Source organism: Phyllostomus discolor, chromosome 2 (assembly GCF_004126475.2).
Source record: "Phyllostomus discolor isolate MPI-MPIP mPhyDis1 chromosome 2, mPhyDis1.pri.v3, whole genome shotgun sequence".
Lineage (NCBI taxonomy): Eukaryota > Metazoa > Chordata > Mammalia > Chiroptera > Phyllostomidae > Phyllostomus > Phyllostomus discolor.
The window spans coordinates 60,584,048-60,606,788 of NC_040904.2; the positions used below are offsets into that span (position 1 = coordinate 60,584,048).

The 22,741-nt window shown below is 37.0% G+C and overlaps 2 protein-coding genes across 4 annotated transcripts in view; one reads left to right on the top strand and one right to left on the bottom strand.

Annotated features, from left to right (window-relative positions):
* Positions 1-681: 681 nt before the first annotated feature.
* Positions 682-5,012, bottom strand: SERP1 (stress associated endoplasmic reticulum protein 1). The gene is made up of 3 exons (XM_028504825.2): positions 4,381-5,012; positions 4,050-4,125; positions 682-2,856 (listed from the first exon to the last, which is right to left on the bottom strand). Exons 1-3 carry the CDS (start codon positions 4,462-4,464, stop codon positions 2,816-2,818), a joined length of 201 nt encoding a protein of 66 aa, XP_028360626.1. The 5' UTR covers positions 4,465-5,012; the 3' UTR covers positions 682-2,815.
* The window catches only part of EIF2A (eukaryotic translation initiation factor 2A), a 45,165-nt gene continuing 27,168 nt past the window's right edge, over positions 4,745-22,741 (top strand). Inside the window, exons 1-3 of one of the 3 annotated variants that reach the window (XM_028504823.2) lie at positions 4,745-5,170; positions 16,122-16,191; positions 20,866-20,940. In XM_028504823.2, coding sequence (XP_028360624.1) covers positions 5,143-5,170; positions 16,122-16,191; positions 20,866-20,940 — 173 coding nt within the window. In that variant the 5' untranslated portion in view covers positions 4,745-5,142. The remainder of the gene's footprint in view (positions 5,171-16,121; positions 16,192-20,865; positions 20,941-22,741) is intronic. The other 2 variants (XM_028504824.2, XM_036017909.1) reach the window with 2 other exon arrangements.

The window sequence follows — 22,741 nt, forward strand, 5'->3', positions numbered from 1 at the left end:
CTTTTTCTGAATTAAGGACATTCTTGTCTGAAAACAACTTGAGGATAAAGCAGTGTAAGTGGCTAGGCTGGGACTAGGTTTAGACAAGGATTCTCTGAGGAGCGATGTAGATTGTGTTGTTGAACCCAACCCCAACCTTTTGAAGTTGTGGTTTGTGTCCAGAAGCCGGAAAAAAAAATAGAGCCAAATCAAACTTCAGCACAATTTCCAAATATCAGATTTGATGTCTTAATTTTACAGATGCTAAAGCACAATAAAATTTTGTTGAACCTCCTGAGAACATAATCCAGGGCCACATGGTAGTCCTGTGTACCCACAAAACTCCAGTAGCCTCAGGGAGAAGAGCCATGGCTCTGCAGTTGAGTGTACATATTTCTTTAGTAAGTCAAGGCCCATTACAATGCTTCCAGTTACAGTGAAAATCTTTTACTTGTTCTGAAGACCACTCAATTATCTTGACCAAGATTATATACAACCCCACAGATACGATGAAATCCTTGACAGCTCTTTGAAATGTAGCTAAATTACAAACTAACTGGATAAGGTAGACAACTGCAATAAAGCATTTATTCTCATAGTGCTTGATATAGATGACATATAAAATTCAATTGGGGAAGGGAGATCAAAAGAACTGTGCTTCTCCCTTGAACTGGACTCAGAAACAAATGAGATGAGGGTAAATCCTAGGTGGGGAAGTATTTAATTCATTGTGCTTTTACATACTTTTCTCACTACCCATTCCCATTTATAAACCTTAAATCTGTGCATCTGGGTCCTATTTATTTTATCCCATGTACAACATAACATTATTAACTGTAAAAAGTATACTCAGATAAGAAGTCTGTAAAATCATTTCCTTTTAGAAGGCATCAAATATTCAGGGAACTTTATTTTTAAGGAATAAATCAAGTAAGACATAGTTTTCATTGATCCAAACATGCATAATCCATCCTTAATATAAAATGCACTCAATTGAAAAATTACACATGAAATACAAAGGGAATGCAACTTTACATATGTAAAATGATTGCTAGCTACAGCAATTTAACAATCAAATTAATAAAGACATTGTACATTTTTTAAAAAACCAACACCTTAAAGTCCATTATTTATAGTACACCAAGGGAAATTCTGATATGGAATGGTTTGACTCAAAGCAAAGAATAAGGCACCTGCTATGAATTTAGAACAATAACTTTCATTTTTAAAGTTACGATAAAATAGAATTAGTTAACCAAGACACTTGTTTCAAAGAGGGAAACAAGTATAGGGGTTGATTTCCTGGGTGAGAAAGGCAAGTAACAATGAAGATAAAAACCTGCTGGCCCCAGGTCAGCTGATTCCTTTCCTGTTCTAGGGTAGGCCAATTCCTGACAGTCCTTAACCACCCCCCTCACTCTCCTCCCCATACTTCGGGGCATCAGAAGCTCTCTGAGGTTTATACTGTGTATGGACTATTTAGCAGATTTCCCTTCTGTTCCTCTTAAAACAGCTTATTTTAAAAGAAATATCCTGAGGCAATTAAAGCAAACAAGCAGCTTTCTTTCCAATTCATTAATACATAGACACCTCTCAGGCTTTTTTAATTAAGTTATGGCTAAGTATTTAAATAGCCAATACTTGTAGTTTCCATCAGAACCAGAACATGCCAAATCTGCCTTTCTCACTCACCCTTACCAACAGTAAAGAATGTGATCACAACCTATAAAATCATACAACAAAGGGAAGACCAAAGATCCTTATCAGTAAATCCATTTAATTCCAGATAATACTTTAGTCGGATATACCTAGAACCCTAATGGAATTTTAATCATAAATCTAGAAAAACATTTCCAAACTAAGTGTAACTCTTTAGTTGATGTGCCTTTTTGATGTTAAAAGTGCTTTCAACATGCTAACATGTCTTATGGCACACTGGACTCAACAGTACATCCTGTGGAGGCATCCATTTTTAGTAGTATTTTTCCCTAAAATGTTATCTAGCATAGTAGACCCCTTTGATATATTAAAGTAATTCTGATGAAATCAATGTGACATAAACAAACCTTCCCTGACTTTACTCCACCATGATATCTTTTAGTGAAACTGAAATGACTGATTAAGTTAAAAAATGCTTAACCAAGTTTTCTTATGGCAGCTTAGATTAGTATATTCACTCATGCAAAATCCAAGGTAGTGTGATAGAAATATTGTTAAAATAAACATGGCTATAAGCATCTCCCTTTACATTAGGCATTTAGAAGCTTTTAAAATTTTCTAGGTGCTGAAGATTGTGGGATTTTTAGGCTAACTGTATAGCTGTTCCATTTATAAGCACCTTATTACAGGACAGTTACATGACCCTATTGGGAGTGTGCTTTCAATTCAAAGTATTGTAATAAAGTGCCTAACTATAGAAAACCATAAGATTCCAAATTTTAAATTAAGCTAATTTCATTTACATGTTAGCATTAAAAATAAAAACTAGACCCTGTCTACACAGACTTAACCTAATTACTGATGCTATATACCATTTTAATAACCACATTAAAAAACTTACTCTTAAATGACTGAATAAGTAGGGTCCACTACTATAGCTTAACAATCAAATTTTATTGCTTTATTCATGTGGTGCTTTTGCAAGGCACTGTGGTATGGACCAGAAAACTTGGAATGACTCATGAAGAAACCTTGGAATGACACATGAATGATGATATGAAAAGTCATTCTGAGGCAGGATGATTTACTGAATTGTTTTTAACCGGGGCATCAAACACTGGGAATGAGTTCAAGTTAAAATTCACAGGAGAATGGAAACATCTTAAGGTCAGTCACTTCACATGCCCATCCTGATACTTTGAATAATCTGGAAAATTGCTGTAAAGAGAAAGAGCAAATATTAAAACATGCTTTGAATAAATAAGTCTGGCAAGTAGCAGATATTTATTAAGACATTTTGAGCCCGAGTACCCTTAAACAATTATTTGCAAAGGCTATGTAACTTCACTGTAATAAGAAATTGAAGACAGGCCTACCTTAATAAAATAATTAAATGTCCATAAGCTATTTTTAAAAATCTCAGCTTCTGAGTTTTATATCTAAATGTCCAAGAGAATTTGAAAATAAGAAATCACTTCAGAAAGAACTTAAAGTACCAAAACAAACAGGTTTTTCAAGCATGGAATTACTTTGGTTTATTGCTAAATATTGTGTCCTCTAAAGGCCTGGCCTATAATACATGTATGTTTCCTTATTCTCACAAAGCTGAAATTCAATAATCTTTAGGTTATATAAATTGCTTGGCTCTTGGCCATTTGTCAGGAAAACTTCCAGTTGGTAAATTTAGGAAATAGGCAAAGTGAAAAAAAGAAACCTCAAATAACTTTATAATGCCAGATGTAAAAACAGAAACATGTACCTCAGTATCAACAGCTTTTAAATTACAAGAGGAAAAACATTCTGTAATCTATTTGCAGAGGCAAGAATCTATTACTCTAACAGCAGGCTGCCCTGATAATGAATTTTTCCTACCATATGTCAAACGTTTCTTTTATTAGTTTAAAACCATTTGTCACATATTAAATTGCCACGTTTCTCTACAGTGAATCAATTCTTTGCACTAGCTTTATCCTGTAAAACACACCCAGATTTGACATAAAGATGTTAGATTCTGGGACATGTTAAACTAAGCTCAAACATCCATATGTACATAACGTTCAAAAGTTTCGGTTTTGCAAAGGTACTGATAATAGGATTGCAAAACCTTCTATCTCCTTCTGGGACACGTTTTCGTTTATTTTGGTCTAAACTTCCAACTTGATCATTGCTAAGGACCTGACCTCCTTTTCTGATATCCTGTGAGCACAAATCAAGCTGAAAGAAGTTTCTGGAGCACCACCCTCTGTGCATATGTGGGACAAGTAAATTAGTTCAAATGAAATAGAATTGTGTGGAGCTCGCGGCAGGTGGGTTGAGAACTACGCGGTTAAGATTCACCACTGATAGGTCACCACGTCATCCCAAACCCGTCCTCTAACATCCAGCCCAATGGTAGCCCCCCAAACACTTACCAGAACCACAAACAACAAAAATGAAGAGAGCCAATAACCAAGGTCCTACAGATGCCTTCTCTTCAGGAGCATTTCTCTGCAAAAAGGAAAACCCACCGTTTCAAATGCCATTCCGAGCCAGGGCTCCCACAGCCTGCACTCCACGCCAGGTGTCCCCTCCGTTCCCGAGCCGCCCATCTCCGGCACCCACCTCCCCAAGCCCCCCAACTTAAGAGTCCAGATCGCGGCCTCGGATCCCCACAGTCGGCCGGGTCTGGGGAAAACTCGATGCGGCCCTATGCTAGGGCCTCAGCTCCGGCTGCAGATCCGAGGCGCGCCGCTCTTCCCTTACCGAGGTCTTGGCGACGTTGCCGCGCTGGGTGATGTTCTTGCTGTGCTTCTCGTTAGCCATACGGATCCGCTGCTTGGCGACCATCTTCGCGGCGCCACCACCTGCCCAAACCACCCCTCAGATTCGCTCGCCTCCCCTCGGGCCGCTGCGACTCTCCGCTCCCGGTGCCCGCGCCGCCGCCGGAACGAAGAGGTTCTCAGGCCGGGCACTAGCTCCGTACACAGGGCCTGAGCGCGGGCGCTGAGCGCTAGCGGGGCGTGGGCCGCCGACTGAGGAACTCCGGGCTGACCAGCTCAGCGTGGAGGGCGCGCGGGAGGACAGCAGGCCGACGGGATAGGCTCGCCCTGCCGCCGCCGGGAGCGTGGACTGAAAGAGGAAGGAAAAGCAACAAGAGGACCGCTCAGTTCGTCTGCTCGAACTACTTCAGGTTCGGCTGCCAACGTCAGCACTGGGCGAACTCCGCCCCACGGAAGTGCGGGCTCCGCCTGCTGAAGAACGGGATGAGAGAAGGCTACAGCAGGTTTAGGGGCCCTAGCCCAACCCTAACCCAACCCTCCCAAATTCTGTTGTGTGGCCCAGAGCTGCGCTTGCGCGTTGGGAATCCTTTTCTGTTGCTGGCTCCAAACGGAAGTGAATTGGCCCCGAGGTTGGTGACCCCGGAAATACCAAGTTGCCGTCTCCACGCCTGAGTAGACGTGTAGGGGCCGGGTTGGCCCTCTTGAACTCTGACCCGAGCTTCTGGGTTTCTCTTTCCGGGACGAAATGGCGCCGTCCACACCGCTACTAACAGGTGAGTTCCGAACGAGCCAGGGACTGCCTTTTTAAAGCAGTTTCTTTTTGTCTCAGTCCTTGCGGAGTACCCGAGAAGCCATGGAGTCTGATTGGTCTTTTCTTGTGGCTTGCGGAAAAACTGGAGGGCCTTTTGGGTTTCTTAGTGTAGCATAGCATTCGGAAGTGGGGTTCCTTGCCTCTGGGCTATTGCATTCCCCTCCCTTGTGCTCATTCAGCCTTCTTCGCTGCCGCTTCAAGTTCTACAGGAATAGAGGAAGGGAGATATCATAAAGTGCTAGGTCAGTTTGTCACCATGGGTTTCCACGAACCCTTATCTGTTGGCAATGTGAAATCACCTAATTCTGTAAGAGGGAAAATATAAACATGTGACTCATAAAAGTAACCAGTCATTAAAAACACGTGAATTTATGTAATACCAAGTTTTGTACTCCATGCTTAAATGAAATTTGTAGGAGTGGCTTGAAAGAATGGAGCTGTGGCAGTGTATGTTTCAAGGGATGAAACTGTGGTCTGGGATGGTAGGTAGCATTGAGCATTATAGAGATAACCCTAAAAATGTTTGATGTTGAAATGGTCATGTGTATTTTAGAGTTAGAGTATTAGAGGATTCCTGAGATTTGAAACTAAGGCAGTGTTTATAATGCTGGGGAAGATAATAAACTTAGCCTTGGACAAAGTTAGGGAAGACTCTGGACTAGAGTAATAGCTGGGAGTGTCATGTGAATATCAAGTAAGGACTTGGGAGTTGGAAGGGAAACGAAGGCTTTGAGAGAGACACGTTGTTTAATTTGTGGAAAAGTATGATTTCTCCCTGAGACTTGTAAGGAAACTTTTTAGCTTTTTCACTTTTTGCCATTCTGCATTTTAATATCTTTGTTATTACTCTTATGCCACTGACATTCAGTCTCTCTACCATAGTTATTCATGAAACATTTATCAGATATTGACTATTTGTTAGATAATATGCCAGGCAGATACTGTTATGCCAGGCAGGCATAAATATATAATTGAATGAATTTTTTTCTCTAGCTTTATAAAGGTAGCTTGTATGCTGTTCACAATGTGACAATACTAAATGCTTATTTGAAATCTAATTTTAAAAATTAGTACATTTTAAAATCTGATAAATTTTCTCCCCTTTCAGAATCTGAGCAGTGGCTCCTCACTGCTTACAAGGTAAATTTCATCCTATTGAGCATAGCATGTGAATCCTTTACAATCCTTCTGTAACCAAATGCAGGTCCTGCTGCCTGCCACTATGAAAGCCAATATTTGAGAGGTAGGTGCTGATGTAAATAAGAGTACTTTATTTTCAGGTACCAGCGACCTGGAAGATGGGGGACTCGTGTTGCAAAGCCCATCTCCTCCTCTCAGTGGAGGCAGAGTTTTTTGTAATGAGGGAGAGGGGAACAGAATAAAGAGATCAAGGCAGGGGGTTGAAAAGTTCTCTTCATGCAGACAAACACAGTCCATTCTGATAAGGCCAGTGATGGTCTGGTGTACAGCATCCTGGTTTAGTCATCCTGCATTCTTGTTATCCTGGTTCCACCATTGAAGGTCAGCAAATCTGGAGCTGGAATGCGTGAACATCAGAATCTGTATCTTTTGAAGTTAGTTCCTAGGATTCTTATACAAACAAGTTTTTAATCTGCAAGCAACATATTATTCAGAGTTAGCATTTACAGAAACAATGTGAAAGAATGGTGGGTGGGTTAGAATTTCCCAATGTTACATTCTTCCACTGTTACACGTGAATAGCTCTTGATGTTCATTTCCTTGTCGTTCTATCCTATTTTGTGTTCCATCTATATTGAACTGCTTATAATTCCCTTGAAAAACCTATGTCTTCAGGACTTTCCTATTTTTCTTTATTTGATTAGCATCGTCTTTTTTAAAAATTCATTTCAGACATCATTGCTTTGTGAAGTCTTTCCTTCCCCTTCCCAGGTAGTCACTCCCCAGGGCTATTTTTGTATCTCATATATACTTGAATTTTTTTTCTCACTTACACATTTGACAATTATCTATCTAGTTAGATGCTTTTGTTCCCTGCTAGACTGTGAACTCCTCGATTGCAGAGGAATAGTCTTACTTATTCCTGTCAGTTTAGTACCAGCTACTGTGCTTGGTAAATAATAGATAATTTAAATGTTTAATGGAGAAATAAATTAATGAAAAATAACCACTTCATTTATAGTCAAATTAACCAAGAATGACAGTTTTCTTACAGTGCTTAAAATAAGGGACTTTGTATAAATTTAAAGGTTATCTAGTCAATTTACCCATCATATTCTCATATTCATGGAGGCCCAGAGAGATTAAATGGTCAGAGTCACATGGCAAATTAGTTGAGTCATTATATTCGGTCATTCCACTTCATCGTTCTTTTTTTTTCTTTTCCCACTAGAACATATTGATTTTTGACATAAGAAATGTCAAAACCCGTAGAGAATTTTTTTAAGAGTTTGAGCCAAACTGATCTCATATGCAGGGGAACAAGATCTCATATGCTCCAAAGAATACCGTATTTTGCCATGTATAATGCACTTTTTTGCCCAAATTTTTGAGGGAAAACTAAGGATGTATATTGCACATGGGTAGTACTGATTCTGTATCTAAATAAATGTTTTTATTTCTTTTACTTATGCTTATGCATTAAAAGTATAACTCTAGAAAGCAATAACAATAATCCATATGCCAAATAATACCCAGGAATACAATAATCAGTTTTGTTTCTAAATATAAATAAGTAAAAAATTGAGTTAAAAAAATTAAAACAGGATTTTTTTTTCCTGAAAGTTTGGGCCAAAAATGTAGATACACATTATACATGGGAGCACATTACATGCGGCAAAATATGGGGTAAGTTTTGCAGCTTCTTTTTCACTTGAGAGTAAGGAGGGAGTTTACAAAAGATTATATGAAGGTGGGGATTGGATTATAGGATTGTTAACAAGATTATGAGCTCTTTTAAGGGTGCTGTTTCAAAGGTGTGTTAACCTAGATGCACAAAAACAATGGACAGGGCTTGCTTAGGGCAAAGAAACCTTTTACTAAAAAGTGATATGCCTGGGATGTGACTGCCCACTGTGACCTACCCACTTACAGATTTATGAACTAACCACCCTGTACAGATACTTTCCATAGAATCCCCGCCTTTTTTGCCCACATGATTAATCTTTTAAACATTTTTAGAATAGATATTTTAGTTAACAATAGGTTCTTTTACTTACAGAATCTTTAAAACCTAGACTCATGGGATTTGGAGTTATGAACAATTTGAAGATTATCCAGTAAATTTTATTAGTCACAACTTTTACCTGGAAATGGCAAAAAGCCAAAGAATGTGAAAAGGAGATTTTTTTGAGGAAAACTTTATGTAACCATAAAACTTTGATATTGCCACATCTAGGTATTTGCATGACTCCAAAAATCTTTATCCCTGTGCTCTTGATTTCTTCTCAATTAAATTCATTCTTGGGCTCACATTCTACCTGGGCGGTCCAGGTTTACATTCAACCAAGTTAAGCAGCCTCTAAGGAAAGGACACATTTTTGCTAGTTACAAGGCTGGCTATCTTTAGCTTGGCTTAGCTCTTGCTCATCTTTGAATAACTTGATTGTTAATCTTATCACCAGGACCAAATTAGATTCTCATCCCTGAATACTTTCCAAAAGAAAATTAGAATCTCCTAAAGTGGAGCCTGGATGCTAGGCATGTAAAACAACAGCCTTAACATGTAACCCACATTGTCTGATCAGCTTGCCTAGATGAGGCCATTGAGATAATTTATTAAAATTTGTGTCGTTTTCCTAAGTTCACACACACTTCAGCAGATGTAAAGGTCAGAAAGAGTATCATTATAATAACCACCATATCCCTGGCATAGGGCCCTTGTTTGTTGAAGCCCAGTAGTTTCCCCGTATTAACTCAGGCCTAGAACAATAAATTATACCTGGGTGCCTGGAAAGGACTGTAAGTTTAAAAAATACATTATGTATGTACACTACTGACTGTTTTTAAAAAGTTACTTTGTGTGAAATTGGCACTGGTTGCTTTAGTGAAAAGAACTGTTTGCATCCTGGATTTTTCTTTATAATAGAACATACTGCCAGATCCCCTTTGATGAAAAAAGGGAAATTATTAAAAACAAAATCATATCAAATCTCAATACACTATTAAGCTAGCTCCACATTCTATTCACTGTTTCACATTCAGTCACTTTCAATTAAAATTAATTTCTCATTAGAAAGCCCTCTGTAGAAAAAATTGTTTCAATTATTGAAGAGTTTTTTGCAAAAAAATGAAACTCAAGCACCAACTTACACTGTACACAAAAATAAATTCAAGGTGGATAAAATATTTAAATATAAGTCGTGACACTATTAAAGTTCTAGAGGAGAACATAGGCAGGAAAATCTCAGATATTACACGCAGCAACATTTTCACTGACATGTCCCCTAGATCAAGGGACATAAAGGAAAGAATAAACAAATGGGATCTCATCAAAATAAAAAGCCTCATGGCTAAAGAAAACAGTATTAAAGTAAAAAGAGAACCAACCATATGGGAAAATGTATTTGCAAATGATACCTCAGACAAGGGTTTGATCTCCAAAATATATAAAGAACTTACACGACTCCACTCTAAGACAAGCAACCCAATTAAAAAATGGACAAAAGGCTTGAACAGACACTTCTCCAAGGAGGACATACAGAGGACCCAGAGATACATGAAAAGATGCTCAATATCACTAGCTGTCAGAGAGATGCAAATTAAAACCACAATGAGACACCCTTTCACTCCAGTCAGAATGGCCATCATAAACAAAGCAACAAACAAGTGTTGGAGAGGTTGTAGAGTAAAGGGAACTCTAGTGCGCTGTTGGTGGGACTGCAGACTGGTACATCCACTATAGAAAACAGTATGGAATTTTCTAAGAAAACTAAAAATGGATCTGCCTTTTGACCTGGCAATTCCACTGCTGGGACTATATCCTAAGAACCCTGAAACACCAATCCAAAAGAACCTATGCACCCCAATGTTCATAGCAGCACAATTTACAATAGCCAAGTGCTGGAAGCAGCCTAGGTGCCCATCAGTAAATGAATGGATCCAAAAACTATGGTACATTTACACAATGGAATTCTATGCAGCAGAAAGAAAGAAGGAGCTCCTACCCTTTTTGATGGCATGGATGGAACTAGAAAGCATTATACTAAGCAAAATAAGCCAGGCAGTGAAAGACAAATACCATATGATCTCATCTTTAACAGGAACCTAAACAATAAAACAAAGAAACAAGCAAAATATAACCAAAGACACTGAAATAGAGAATAGGCTGACAGTGACCAGAGGGAAGGGGGGAGGAATTTCAGGGGGAAAGGGGAAGGGTTTACAGGAACAAGTATAAAGGACACGTGGATAATAACAAGGGAGGGTGAAACAGGAGGAAGGTGGGGAGTGCTGCGAGGTGGGCCGGGATGGGGGTAAAAGGCAAAAAACTACTTGAACAACAATTACAACTTTTTTTAAAAGTTTGTTTTGAGTTTATATTTATTTTTGCTTTTATTACCTTGTAATATAGTTTGTATTCTGTTATTAACCTGATTTTGTGTTTCTTCCAATAAACTGTATGTGTTTATTCAAATTTGTATAAAAATTTGCTCATAATGATTAAACCCAGTAAAGTATCTTTAGCAGTACTAAAATGTCTTCCAGCACTTTCTTGTAGTTATGCTTCTATAAAGGGAGGTTTGAAGTAAAATATTTGTTTTAAATAATGGTTTATATGTATGAACAAAACTGTAATGACTCAATATGATTTTTATGATGAATTCAATTTATAATTCTCCTAAAATAGACCTATCTATTGTAAAACATCATGTGCAAAGAAGGTTGTCTGATTTAATGGGTACTTTTGTCTTATGGAATACGTTTTTTACCTTAGTATAGAAATCTTGGTTTATTTAACTTTTGATTTTAATGTAACATTTTTGAGAAATGTTGACAAACTTTTTATTAGTTTATTTTTTTTGCTGTATTTTGAGCAAAGCATTACCAAAAATGATAGGCTTTTTAAAGCCCTTTATTTTGATAGCCATAATTTAAGACTATGAGAAGTTACCAAAACAATAAAGAGAGTTTCCATGGACCCTTCACCTAGCTTTCCCCGATGACATCTTATAAAACCATAGTACGTTATCAAAACCAAGAAATTGACACTAGTACAGTAGTATTTACTAAACTACAGTTCTTTGTATTTTGCCAGTTTGTGTGTGTAGTCTAAGAAAATTATTCATGTATTTGCCACTGTTGGAATATAGAACTGCTCCATCACCAAAGAAGATACTAACCTTTTATATAGCACTTCATTCCAACTCTAACCCTTGGCAACCACTGATTTGTTCTCTATCACGATAATTTTATTATTTCAAGAGTGTTATATAAATAGAATCATGGCATATGTAACCTTTGGATTTTTGTTTTTAAAGGGGTATTTATGTAGAATGCGAGCATGTGCGTGTTGAAAAGGAGTTGATTAATTTGATAAGATTTTCACTTCTGCAGACACATTAAAACCAGGCATTGAAAACCACGTGAGACTGAATGCTTCTTGTGCAGGAAAGACCTGACACTTTCCCCCTGACTTTTATGTCAAGTGTTACCTTGTAAGATTTGGGGTTAATCAATCTACATGAAAGAGTATGGGTTAAATGGGGTTTTCCTCCCTACTTCTCAGTCTGTTCAGACTTCTGTAACAAATACCACAGGCCGGGTAGCTAATAAACAATAGAAATTTATTTCTAACAGTTCTGGAGACCAGGGACTCCAAAGTCAAGTCACTCAGATTCAGTATCTAGTGAACACCTGCTTCCTGTTTCATAGATAGCTGTCATACTCTGTGTCCTCACATGGCAGAAGGGGCCAGGGATCTCCCTAGAGTCTCTTTTATAAGGGCACTTACTTATATTACCTTGCAAAGGCCTCACCTCCAAATTTCGCCACATTAGGGATTAAATTTCAACATATGGACTTCAGGGGTGGAGTGCACAAACATTTAGTCTAGCACCTGCTTTGGGGTCTTTGACCTGTCTTAGTTTGGGATGCAGGTATGAAATAGAAATTTAGAAAAGGAAAGCTTTGTACGGGTCACTTTGAGTACCCTGAAAATTTCCACTGTTGTGGCCAGAAGGCTATCTTAATGGGTTCTGAGGTACAGCTGCCACTTGAGTATAATGTACAAAAACTTGGAATTTTCCCCAAGTAAGCATTGTAGTCAGTGATAACAGCAAAACAAGTAGGAGGACCAAGGCCACTAGTCACAGGTGTCAAGAGAACATTAGAAGCTGAGTTGGGGAAAGCTTTTGTTCTTTTTCTTTTTCTTTTTTGCCAGTCACCTCCAGCATACATTCTTGGGCCTGCAGTTAAATCAATAGAACATGGACTGATTGCATCACCATACAGCACATTTTTTAATTACACTGCAGCTTCATCAGGGCTACACTGATGATATATCATTTTGTTTTCCTAGGAGTGCACTGTGTTCCATTGCCACTGCAGCTGTGGGAGGGACCTCATTAGGCTGACAAATGTTATGTAACCTAGGATTAAAGTGAAATCTAATAACTGAACTCCCTAGTTTAGGAAACATACTTTTTATCAATCCCTCAAACAAGTGTTTGTTAGAACCTTAATTGCAGTATTAAGAAAAGAATGGCCTGTTCTCTTATAAATCACACTATCATACGCAGTATTGCAGCAGGTGGTTAATTTGGTGATAAGAAGTAGCACTGTTTATCTGCGTGGTAAGAGAATAGCCAGAAGGTCAAGAAGTGATTGAGAATATTGATTCTAAAGAGTTGAACTTTTTATTATATATTTTTATTTTTAGAGAGAGGGGAAGGGATGGAGAAAAAGGATAGAAACATCAATGTGTGCTTGCTTCTGGGGCGCCCTCTACTGGGAGCATGTCCCCTACTGGGAATTGAACCAGCAACCCTTTGGTTCACAGGCTGGCGCCTAATCCACTGAGCCACATCAGCCAGGGCAAGAATTGAACTTCATAGTATTTAAATCTTCTAGAAAAACATTTTCTGGCACAAAACATTTTCTAAATGTCTTTAGGTTTTTAGAGTAGATATATTTAATATTTCATTCAAGGTGTAGCAAAAGATTGAGCTCTTTTGAAATCACCTTGAGTACAGTGATGGATTATTATTATTATTTTTTTAATCCTTAATTCCTAGCACGTGGAGCTATGCAGGGCCAGGTCATATAGAGAGAGCCTTGTAGACTGTAGTGTAAGGAGTTTAGATTTTGGTAAATGTAGTATATTTTGCTAAGTTCCATTCTATTTCTGGGTAAACTACCCAGAACAGTTTGGCAACTCAGTCCGGTTCTCTGCACATGGTAACAGAAAACATGATCTCCAGTTATATATTTGTAAATGTCTGAGAAACGCATAATTCAATTATGTATTTACTTATTTTCCATCTCTCTACAAAAATGTAAGCTCCATGAGGATACAGATTTTTATCTTGTTCATCAGTGGTTCTTTTACTTTCCTTCTAACTTTAGTTACTTTGGGAGTATAAATTACATTACTTTCTATATCTGAAAATTGAGCTCCTTCTCAGGCAGAATATTAGTGAATCTGAGAACTGTTCCTGGAGGAGGGAAAGGAAATACTAATTAGAGTTGGAGGCAAGAGCAGTCTGTCTCTACCAACTTTGCAGTTTTTCCAGTAGCCAAGAGAAGAGTGGAAGATTTGTGAACAGCTGGCAGAAAAGGAAGCAATTGTAATTGTGGTCATGGAACTCAGTAGAACTTTTTCTTTTCAGCTCTTAGGCTATTATTGCTACCAAGAATTTTAGCTCATAAAATAGTAACTCAGTCACCAAGTCCTGTCAATTAAATACTCTTTCTTCGCATTCATTTCCATCACTCTACCCTAGTCCAAGTTTCCTTCATCTCTCCTATGGGGCCACTATAGAACTGTCTTGATTAGTCTCTTCACATCCATTCTTAGTCCCTTCCAGTTTATTCTCTAAACTGACCTTTTCAAAATGTAAGTCTGGTTTTAAAAATCTGCTTGCAATCCTCTTGAAGCTGCCTACCCCTCTTAGACTATAGACCAACTGCCTAACTTTGGCCACAAGATTCTGCTTGGTGTGAGCCCATTTTATTCTCCAGCTCCATCTCCTTCTAGCCACACAGGCCTTTTTTTCCATTCCTCTGATGTTTCCTCATCTCTCTTGCCATGGAGTTTTTGCACTTGTTGCTGTTTTCTTTGCTTGTTAACTGCTGTTGGTCCTTCAGATCTCAGCACATAAATTATTTAATTAGGACATGTTCCATAGCCTTCCATTTTTAAATCAAAACTCTTTATTATTCCTCTACTAGCCCCATACATCTTTCCTCTGTAGCACTAAACAGTTTTAGAATTCCTTATATTTGACTAATTATTTGATTAATGGGGTCAGGGACAAGGCTGATTTTCCTCCCTCTGTATCTCCAGTATTTCAACATAGGGGCTAGGAGGTGGTTCCCTCCCCGCCCCACCTCCCAATAAGCATTTGTTGACTATTAAATGAATTTAGTTTGTTCAGCTTTAGAAGCTGCTAATTCAGCCATTTTCAAAAGTATAACCTAGTTGTATAGATTTTTGTTCTTATTAAATCTTAAATTTTGTTTATGCAGTGTTTTAAGATATTACTATCATTGGGGACTTTGTAAATGAATGTGTCTAATCCCACTTGCCCTCAGTTTGAAAAATTATAAATATATTCGTAATGCCTTATATTAAGAACTTTGGCTATATACTGTATTTTTGTTATTATTTTATACAAAGCACACAGCCACCCTCTACTCTAATATTTTCATTCTTACAAAGCAGGAAACAGATTTAGAGATGGTGATATAGCCAGGGTTCTACAGCTAGGTAGGAACAGAAGTCTGCCTCTGCATTTATGTCCTTTCTACTACAACACAACTACATTAAAGTTACAAGTTTTTATTTGTAAAAGTTACTTAAGAGAATAAACTAATACAGAGGAGATTGAACTTAGATTCAGCTTCTAATTCTGTTTCCAATATCCACACATTCTGAAATTGAGATTGAAAATGTGAAAATCTAATAATAAGATCACTTCTTTTTCATTTGAATGAAGGAATATGAGTATGAATGTTGTATCTCAGTGCACATGCATAGATTTCTTATAAAATAGATAAAAGTGGATTTATTGAAATAGTCTCCTTAGACACTAAATGAATATTCTTTATAGGAAAAGAAATAAGAGTGACATTACCTTTCTTAGTTCAGACTGCTGTAACCAAGTACCACAGACCAGGTAGTTTATAAACAACAGAAATTTATTTCTTACAGTTTTAGAAGGTGGAATTCTGAGATCAGGGGTCCAGCATGGTCTGGTTCTGGTGAGGACCCTCTTACAGGTTGTAGATTACCAACTTCTGTCTGTATCTTCACATGGCAGAGAGAGAGCTAGCTCTCTGGGCTCTTAAAAGGGCACTAACCCCGTTTCTAAGAGCTCTACCCTTGTGATCTAATTATCTCCCAAAGGCCCCACCTTTCTTTTTTTTATGGTGTATATATATATATTTTTTTATTTTAATTCTTGTTACTTGAACAACAGTTTTCTGCACACACACAACCTTTGCCTATCACATTGGGATTAGGGCTTCTACTAGGGGATTTGGGAGAGACAGACATTCATTCTGTTGCATTACCTGTTTATTCTCAGCAATTGCATGATTTTATGCAATAGGGTAAGAAAATTGTCCTTTTAATGCTAGCATTCAATAGTTCTAGGAATTGTTTAATGATGTTATTGATATTTTTACTGAAAGCTTTTTGTTATTTAAGACATTTCTGATGATTAAGTATTTATTAACAAAGTCATTGTGTTCTTTCCATCTTGTTTCTTTAGTCCGAGGATCAGAAGGACTGTACATGGTGAATGGACCGCCACATTTTACAGAAAGTACAGTGTTTCCAAGGTACGATTTATTTTGTTCAGTGATGTTAGTGGGAAATATATAAGATTCTAAATTATTTTTGCCATTGTTATTTTCTGAAAAACAAAGAGAAAGAACAACTAGTTTCTTGGGACATATTATATAATATTAACAGACAATGGAAGAAATTGCATAGACTCTATCAAGAAAACGGAGCTTTAGATTAAAAAAGAATAGCCTAAGCATGCCCAAAAGAAAAAGTGTAATTACAATAATGTAATTGAGTTTAAGCCACTAGCTTAGAAGAATTTTATCTTAGAGAATAAGGAAAAATTTACAAACATGATAGCCAAACCACTGCCTGTAATTTTCATGAAATCACAGAATGAATAAGGTATAAAAAGTGAAGAAAATATATATACATAATATGTAGCTAGGTAGATATAGATACATTTTTCTCAAGAAGAAACATTGAATGGGTAAAGCAAAAATGAATCAAAGTGAATATTGGGGAAAGAGAGTTACAGGACATAGGGGACATGTCTGTGAATGAATTTTGGTATGTATAGGTTTGTCTTTGGACCATGTTATTTTAAATTAAAAAAATTAAAGTGGAAACAAGTAAATCTTGCTTTATATTAAGTTGGTAGGATAACCATATGATGACCTGAAAAATTCTTAAAAGCATTCAACAGTTTCATTGTTAACAGAGAATTGATAGTATCATTTTAAATCTATTGTAGAATAAAATAGTGTTATTCGGAACTAAGATTTTCATCATAACAGTGAAGGGGTAGACTTGCATATGTCAGTATGACCACATGATTTTTTTTTTCATAAAATTACTTGTATTTCCTAGTTTTATCCATTAAAAAGGCCTAAAAGCAGTGATAACACAGTAGCGGCGAACACCCCTGCATCACTGGCTGTGATCTCTAAACACCGTTCTTCACTAAAAGGAACCAGTTCCTTGGAGAAGGGGCTGACTGCAGGTCTAGGGCAGAAAATGTGCAAGTTGAGCTGGAGACATCTAGTGCCAAAAAGCACAGAAGCTGTAAAAGACTAATGGGGTTTTGTTAAAGCATCACAGGAGCCAGCTTGGAGGGATTCACACCAACCTAAGAAGGGAAAGTTTGAGCTTGAAGACAAATAATGACTAAAAGGATTAAGACAAATCAAGTATATAAACACTTCCTCATAATTCCCTTTTCTCCAAACTTATTGGTCAACATTAAAGACTGATGTGGTACTTGCTTATTATTTTGAAAATTAATCAATGAATAGGAATCAGCATTTATCTTGCCTTTCCTGTACAAACTTTTTCAAAGTAACCAAATTGTTGACAAAGTAACCAATTGTTGAGGAAAATCTCTTTATAGAAGAAACCCAGTTAATGCAGAAGGAATGATGGAGTTAGATAATCACTATTTTGTAATTCTAAAGAAATCATTTATCAGTGGTTGTCAAACTTGAGCATACATCAGAATCATTGAAGAGAATATTAAAATGTAATTTGCTGTTCTCTCCCCCAGATATTTTGATTTAAATCTGATGTGGGAGCCAAGAAGTTGAATTTTTAACAGGTTCCCAGGTAACACTAATTCTGCAGGTCTGGGGACCCTAATTTGAGAAGCACTGATCTAGACAAATGATCATTAAAAAACATTGAAACTGGGATAAACTCTTAATGGGGATCTTTTTAATCAGGCTGACATCATCTGAATCTGTTGATCAATTTTTATTAGAACCAGTTCTCTAGAATCTTGTTATGGAGGCATAGGCCCAAGGCTAGCCAAGTGAGTGTCACCTTGAGCCAATGCAGAATGTAACACTTCAGTCCCTACCCAGCTTACTGAATCAGAATCTGTACTTTAACTAGATCCTCAGGTGATTTATAAGCACATTAATGTTTGAAAAGCACTACTCTAGAAAATAAGAATACATGCCAGAGCTTTTGTGCTGCACTTCATTGTGCTTTGCAGTCCAAGGTATCAAGAAAGAGAGAGAAAGGGAATGAGCCAAAGAAGTGAAAGCAAATATAATGTGGTGTACTGAGCTGACCACAGATTCCCAAAATGCAGCCGGGTTGCTTGGTCATGCAGAGTGTCTCTAGAGAGGCTATATGGAACCACTGTGCCTCCAAACAATCTTGTGGAGAGGAAGGGTAAGAAATTTACCTGCAGCCACTGCTTCTCTTGGTCCGTTAGGGTTGAATCTGAATGCCAGAGCTCCTCTTTCTGCTACTGTAGTTGGCACAATGGAAGCCATGCTGAAATATGGCCCTCACTTCTGAAAAGTATGAGATGACAGTGGTGTTAGGGGATGAGGTAGCCAGGTCTCTTCATTGAAAAGCTGATGCCTGGGAGCAGGAAGGGTTATGTGAAACTGAGGGGGTGCATAATGAATTCAGTACAATCTCAGCATCACTAAGAGTAGAACAAGGAGACATTATGTGTCTCCTGGTGAGTTGTAATAGGAGCTACATGGTACTTACCTCCTATGAAGGTGAAAAACAAAACAAAAAACCTGCCCTGGCTGGTGTGGCTCAGTGGATTGAGTGCTGGCCTGCGAACCAAAGGGTCACCAGTTTGATTCCCAGTCAGGGCACTTGCCTGGGTTGCAGGCCAGGTCCCCAGTAGGGGACGCATGAGAGGCAACCACACATTGATATTTCTCTCCCTCTTTTTCTCTCTCCCTTCCCCTCTCTCTGAAAATAAATAAAACCTTTTTAAAAGAACCTGGTTTTAATCAAGCTTTTGGATGAATGATTCTCAAATTTGATTGCATATTAGAATGACCTGAGGCACTTTAAAAAAAAAAAACCTGGATATCCAAGTACTGGGTATTAAATAATAGTAGGGAATTATTGTTAATTTTGTGACATGAAGTAGCATGGTAGTAATTATGTCTTTTAAAAATATTCTCATCAGTTAGAGATGAATGCTGAAGTATAACCTAAAACGATATGAGATCTGGTTTTGCTTTACAATATTCTGGCATTAAATATAAAAGTAGGCAGTAAATTAAACAAAATTGGCCATGAGTTAATAACTATTTAAGCTTGGTGATAGGTACATTGGTGCATTATCATACTCTTTCTCTATTTTGTATATATATATGAATTTTTTTATTTAAAAGATTATTCCAGAAGGAAATAGACAAAATTCGTCAATTGCCAAGATTAAGAAAAGAATTAAATTCTGAATACTATAGTCTAGTAAGCTTGTCTTCAACTTTAAACAGAACTGTAGAAAAAGTTATTAAAAGGACAATTTACAAGCGTGGTATAAGGGGTGATTATTGAAGTCAAAATGAGCTTATTAAGAAAAAGTTGTTTTAAGTTTATCTCATTTCCTTTTTGAGTAGAATTTCCAGACACAGAATAATCTATGCACATGATTTTGGCAAAGTATCTGAGAAATGATGACGTCTGTTGGTTGGGTGATGGTAATGGCAGAGTTGTCTGTGGTTAGGAGCTGTGGAATCAGCTGATTTAGTGAATTGATTTGAGTTTCATGAAGAGATTATTGGTGAGAGACAGGGTCTTGTTCAGAGCTCATTCAGCATTTTAAACACTTAATTTAGATGATAGCTTAGAACAATGTTTTATAATTTACACATTCCATAAAGCTGTAAGGAATAACTGTGTTTTAAACAGAAAAGTCAAGATGTAAATAGATCTGAGTAGGCTGGAATAATAAGCCTAAACCTCAGTGGAATTGAATATGATAATTGTAAAGTTCTGCCTTAAGATTCAGAAATGAGTTTCACAGTATAGAATGGAGAACGTCTTGGTCATAGCTGTTTATTGTGAAAGAAAAAATAGTATTTTGGTAACCACAAACTGAATATAAGCTGCTACTATTGTGTGATTGCAGAAATACATATGTCGTCTTCAGATGAATTAATGCAAAGATAGTAACCAGTATAAAAGGGATGTACTGGTTAGCTCTCAGTGCACTGTTACTTAATAATTCAGTGTTGATTAGCCATGAAGTTCTGACCTAATGTTGTGACCACACATGGACATCTACATGTACACACATACATATTTCAGTTTTGCACCTCATTGTCACTAGGAGATGTAATCATAGGAGCCATCTGCAGTTGAGAGACACAGTACTTCAAAGCTTGGGTCACTTGATAGATATTGCCAAGAAGTCTAATTTCCACAAGTTTGTTTTTATATAGAATCCTGCATCTGCATTTATTTAATGTGAAGATCCTCTTACTATTATGCTTTCTGTCTCTACACATGAGAAATTTATGGAAGGTATTCGTCCTTCAAATCCAGGGGCACTTGTTGGCCACTTGAGAATATTCTAGTCACCGCTGTATTTTATGTAAGTGGTCTGGGACATCCTTCCCAAAGTCTCCTTTTCACATCCTGTAGCACTTTCAGTTTCAGGGCTGACTTCCGCATTCACTTACATTTTTAGGTTGTCATACAAACTAGATATTCACTCAAAGGGGCTCTTTTTTTCTTTCCTAACCTTGGCTGTTGGTATAAAATCACTTTCCAGCTTACTTCACAATGGTTGTTGACTCTGCATTTTAAGAGATAAAGTATTTGGGTAGACAGAACCATTTTGGAATTATTTTCTAAAATTTATATAAGTTCTTGGTTGTTAAGTAGTAAGATTGTGAATTTTTAACCAGATTTTTTGGAAAATATTAATGCTAATTAATTTAAACTTTTTTTATTGTCCCTTTCAGGGAATCTGGGAAAAATTGCAAAGTCTATACCTTTAGTAAAGATGGGACCTTGTTTGCCTGGAGCAACGGAGAAAAGTTAGTGTTCATTTATATAACATTTTATGTATGTGACATTAATATAAAACATAACTGGCATTATTTCAGTGATATGTATTTGGTTGTCATTCATAAAGTCCATCTTTTAATGTCATGATGCAGTTAGGTATTATCTCTAACATAACTTCCATGGAATACCTCCATAGTTGTTAGTTTCAGTTTATGGGCCATGATTCATTTGAGTTATCTAGTTACTTAGAATTAAAAAATAACATATGAAAAGGGGTGTTTACTTTAATGTTGAATAATCTGAGAGGTTGTTTTAAATAGTGTTCTAGGTTATTGGTTAGAGTTCTTTAAATTCTGTGCCAACACTTAGAGAATAATTCTTTACTTATTTACCCTAGATTTAGATACTTTATAACTTTGCTGTGAAAGGTAACATTGTCTGCAGTTATTGCTGTTAGTTTTTTTGTATATAAAAGTGTGTACCTATGCACTGGCTGGTGTGGCTCAGTGGAATTAAGTGACGGCTTTCGAACCAAAGGATGGCCAGTTGGATTCCCAGTCAGGGTACATGCCTGAGTTGCAGACCAAGTCCCTGCTTGGGGGCATACAAGTCGATGTATCTCTCACACATTGATGTTTCTCTTCCTCTCTTTCTCCCTCCCTTCCCATCTCTCTAAAAATAAATACAATCTTTTAAACAAGGAATTATTAAACAATTAGGTATATACCTAATTATTTGTAAGTTAATCAAAAGTGTGTTTAGTATAGTCTATATTACATAAAATAATCAAATTATAAAATGGTCTTGCAAAAAAAGTAAGTATTTTGATTAAATGCTCATAATTTTGCTTAAAAAAAAAACCAGTCCTTTTCAATTTTTCCATAGTATAATACTTCAGTTCACAGAACTTGGAAAATGACCAAATATTTGTTGCTTGGTTGAAAGTGAATTTTATTTTAAGATTTAATTTATTTATTTAGAGAGGGGGGAAGGTAGGGAGAATGAGAGGGAGAGAAACAGCAAAGTGCATGAGAAACATTAGTTGGTTGCCTCTTGTATACACTCTAATGGGGGACCAGTCCTGCTACCCAGGTATGCACTGTGATGGGGAATTGAACTGATGATAACCTTTGGCTTTGCAGGATGATGCTCAACCAACAGACCCATGCTGGCCAGGGCTTGTTTTTAATCAGATGTAAAATCTTAGGTTGTTTTTTTTTTTTTTTTTAGGGGTGAAAAGACATATGTTCGTTTCAAAAGTACATGTTTTTAAGATTTTTTTTTTTTATTGTTAGAGGGGAAGAGAAGGAGAAAGAGATAGAGAGAAATATTAATGTGTGGTTGCCTCTTGCATGCCCCCTACAGGGGATCTGGCCCACAACCCAGGCATGTGGCCTGACTGGGAATCGAACCAGCAACCCTTTTGTTCTCAGGCCAGCACTCCATCCACTGAGTCAAACCAACCAAAGCTCAAAAGCACATTTTTAAATTGATTTTTATGCAGTGGTAATGTATTCTGAAGTCTTTCAACTATTAGGTCAGATTGGATTAAATGCATGGTTTTTAAAAAAATTAATGCTAAAGAGATTATATTGAATTAATTGATTCAGCTTTTATGACTATAAGCTGGCAGAATTAGCTTTCATAATTAAAAATTTTAGTATTTTAGTATTTTTATTTTAAAAATTATTAAATCTAACTGATAAACTACTACTGTCAAATCACTATGTATATAATTATGTTGGATCTTACCCTCAGTGTTGACATTCTTAATCTCATTTCAATGAAAGCAAGTACTCTGAGATTTTCTTATGATTTATTAATATTCCT

What these genes read in the sequence shown, in the direction of transcription:
- SERP1 (XM_028504825.2), bottom strand. Translation starts at nt 4,464, where the DNA reads ATGGTCGCCAAGCAGCGGATCCGTATGGCTAACGAGAAGCACAGCAAG. An exon ending in GCAACGTCGCCAAGACCTCG is followed by an intron (nt 4,126 to 4,380) that starts GTAAGGGAAGAG and finishes TCCTTTTTGCAG; the next exon opens with AGAAATGCTCCTGAAGAGAA. An exon ending in TTTTGTTGTTTGTGGTTCTG is followed by an intron (nt 2,857 to 4,049) that starts GTAAGTGTTTGG and finishes TTCTCTTTACAG; the next exon opens with CAATTTTCCAGATTATTCAA.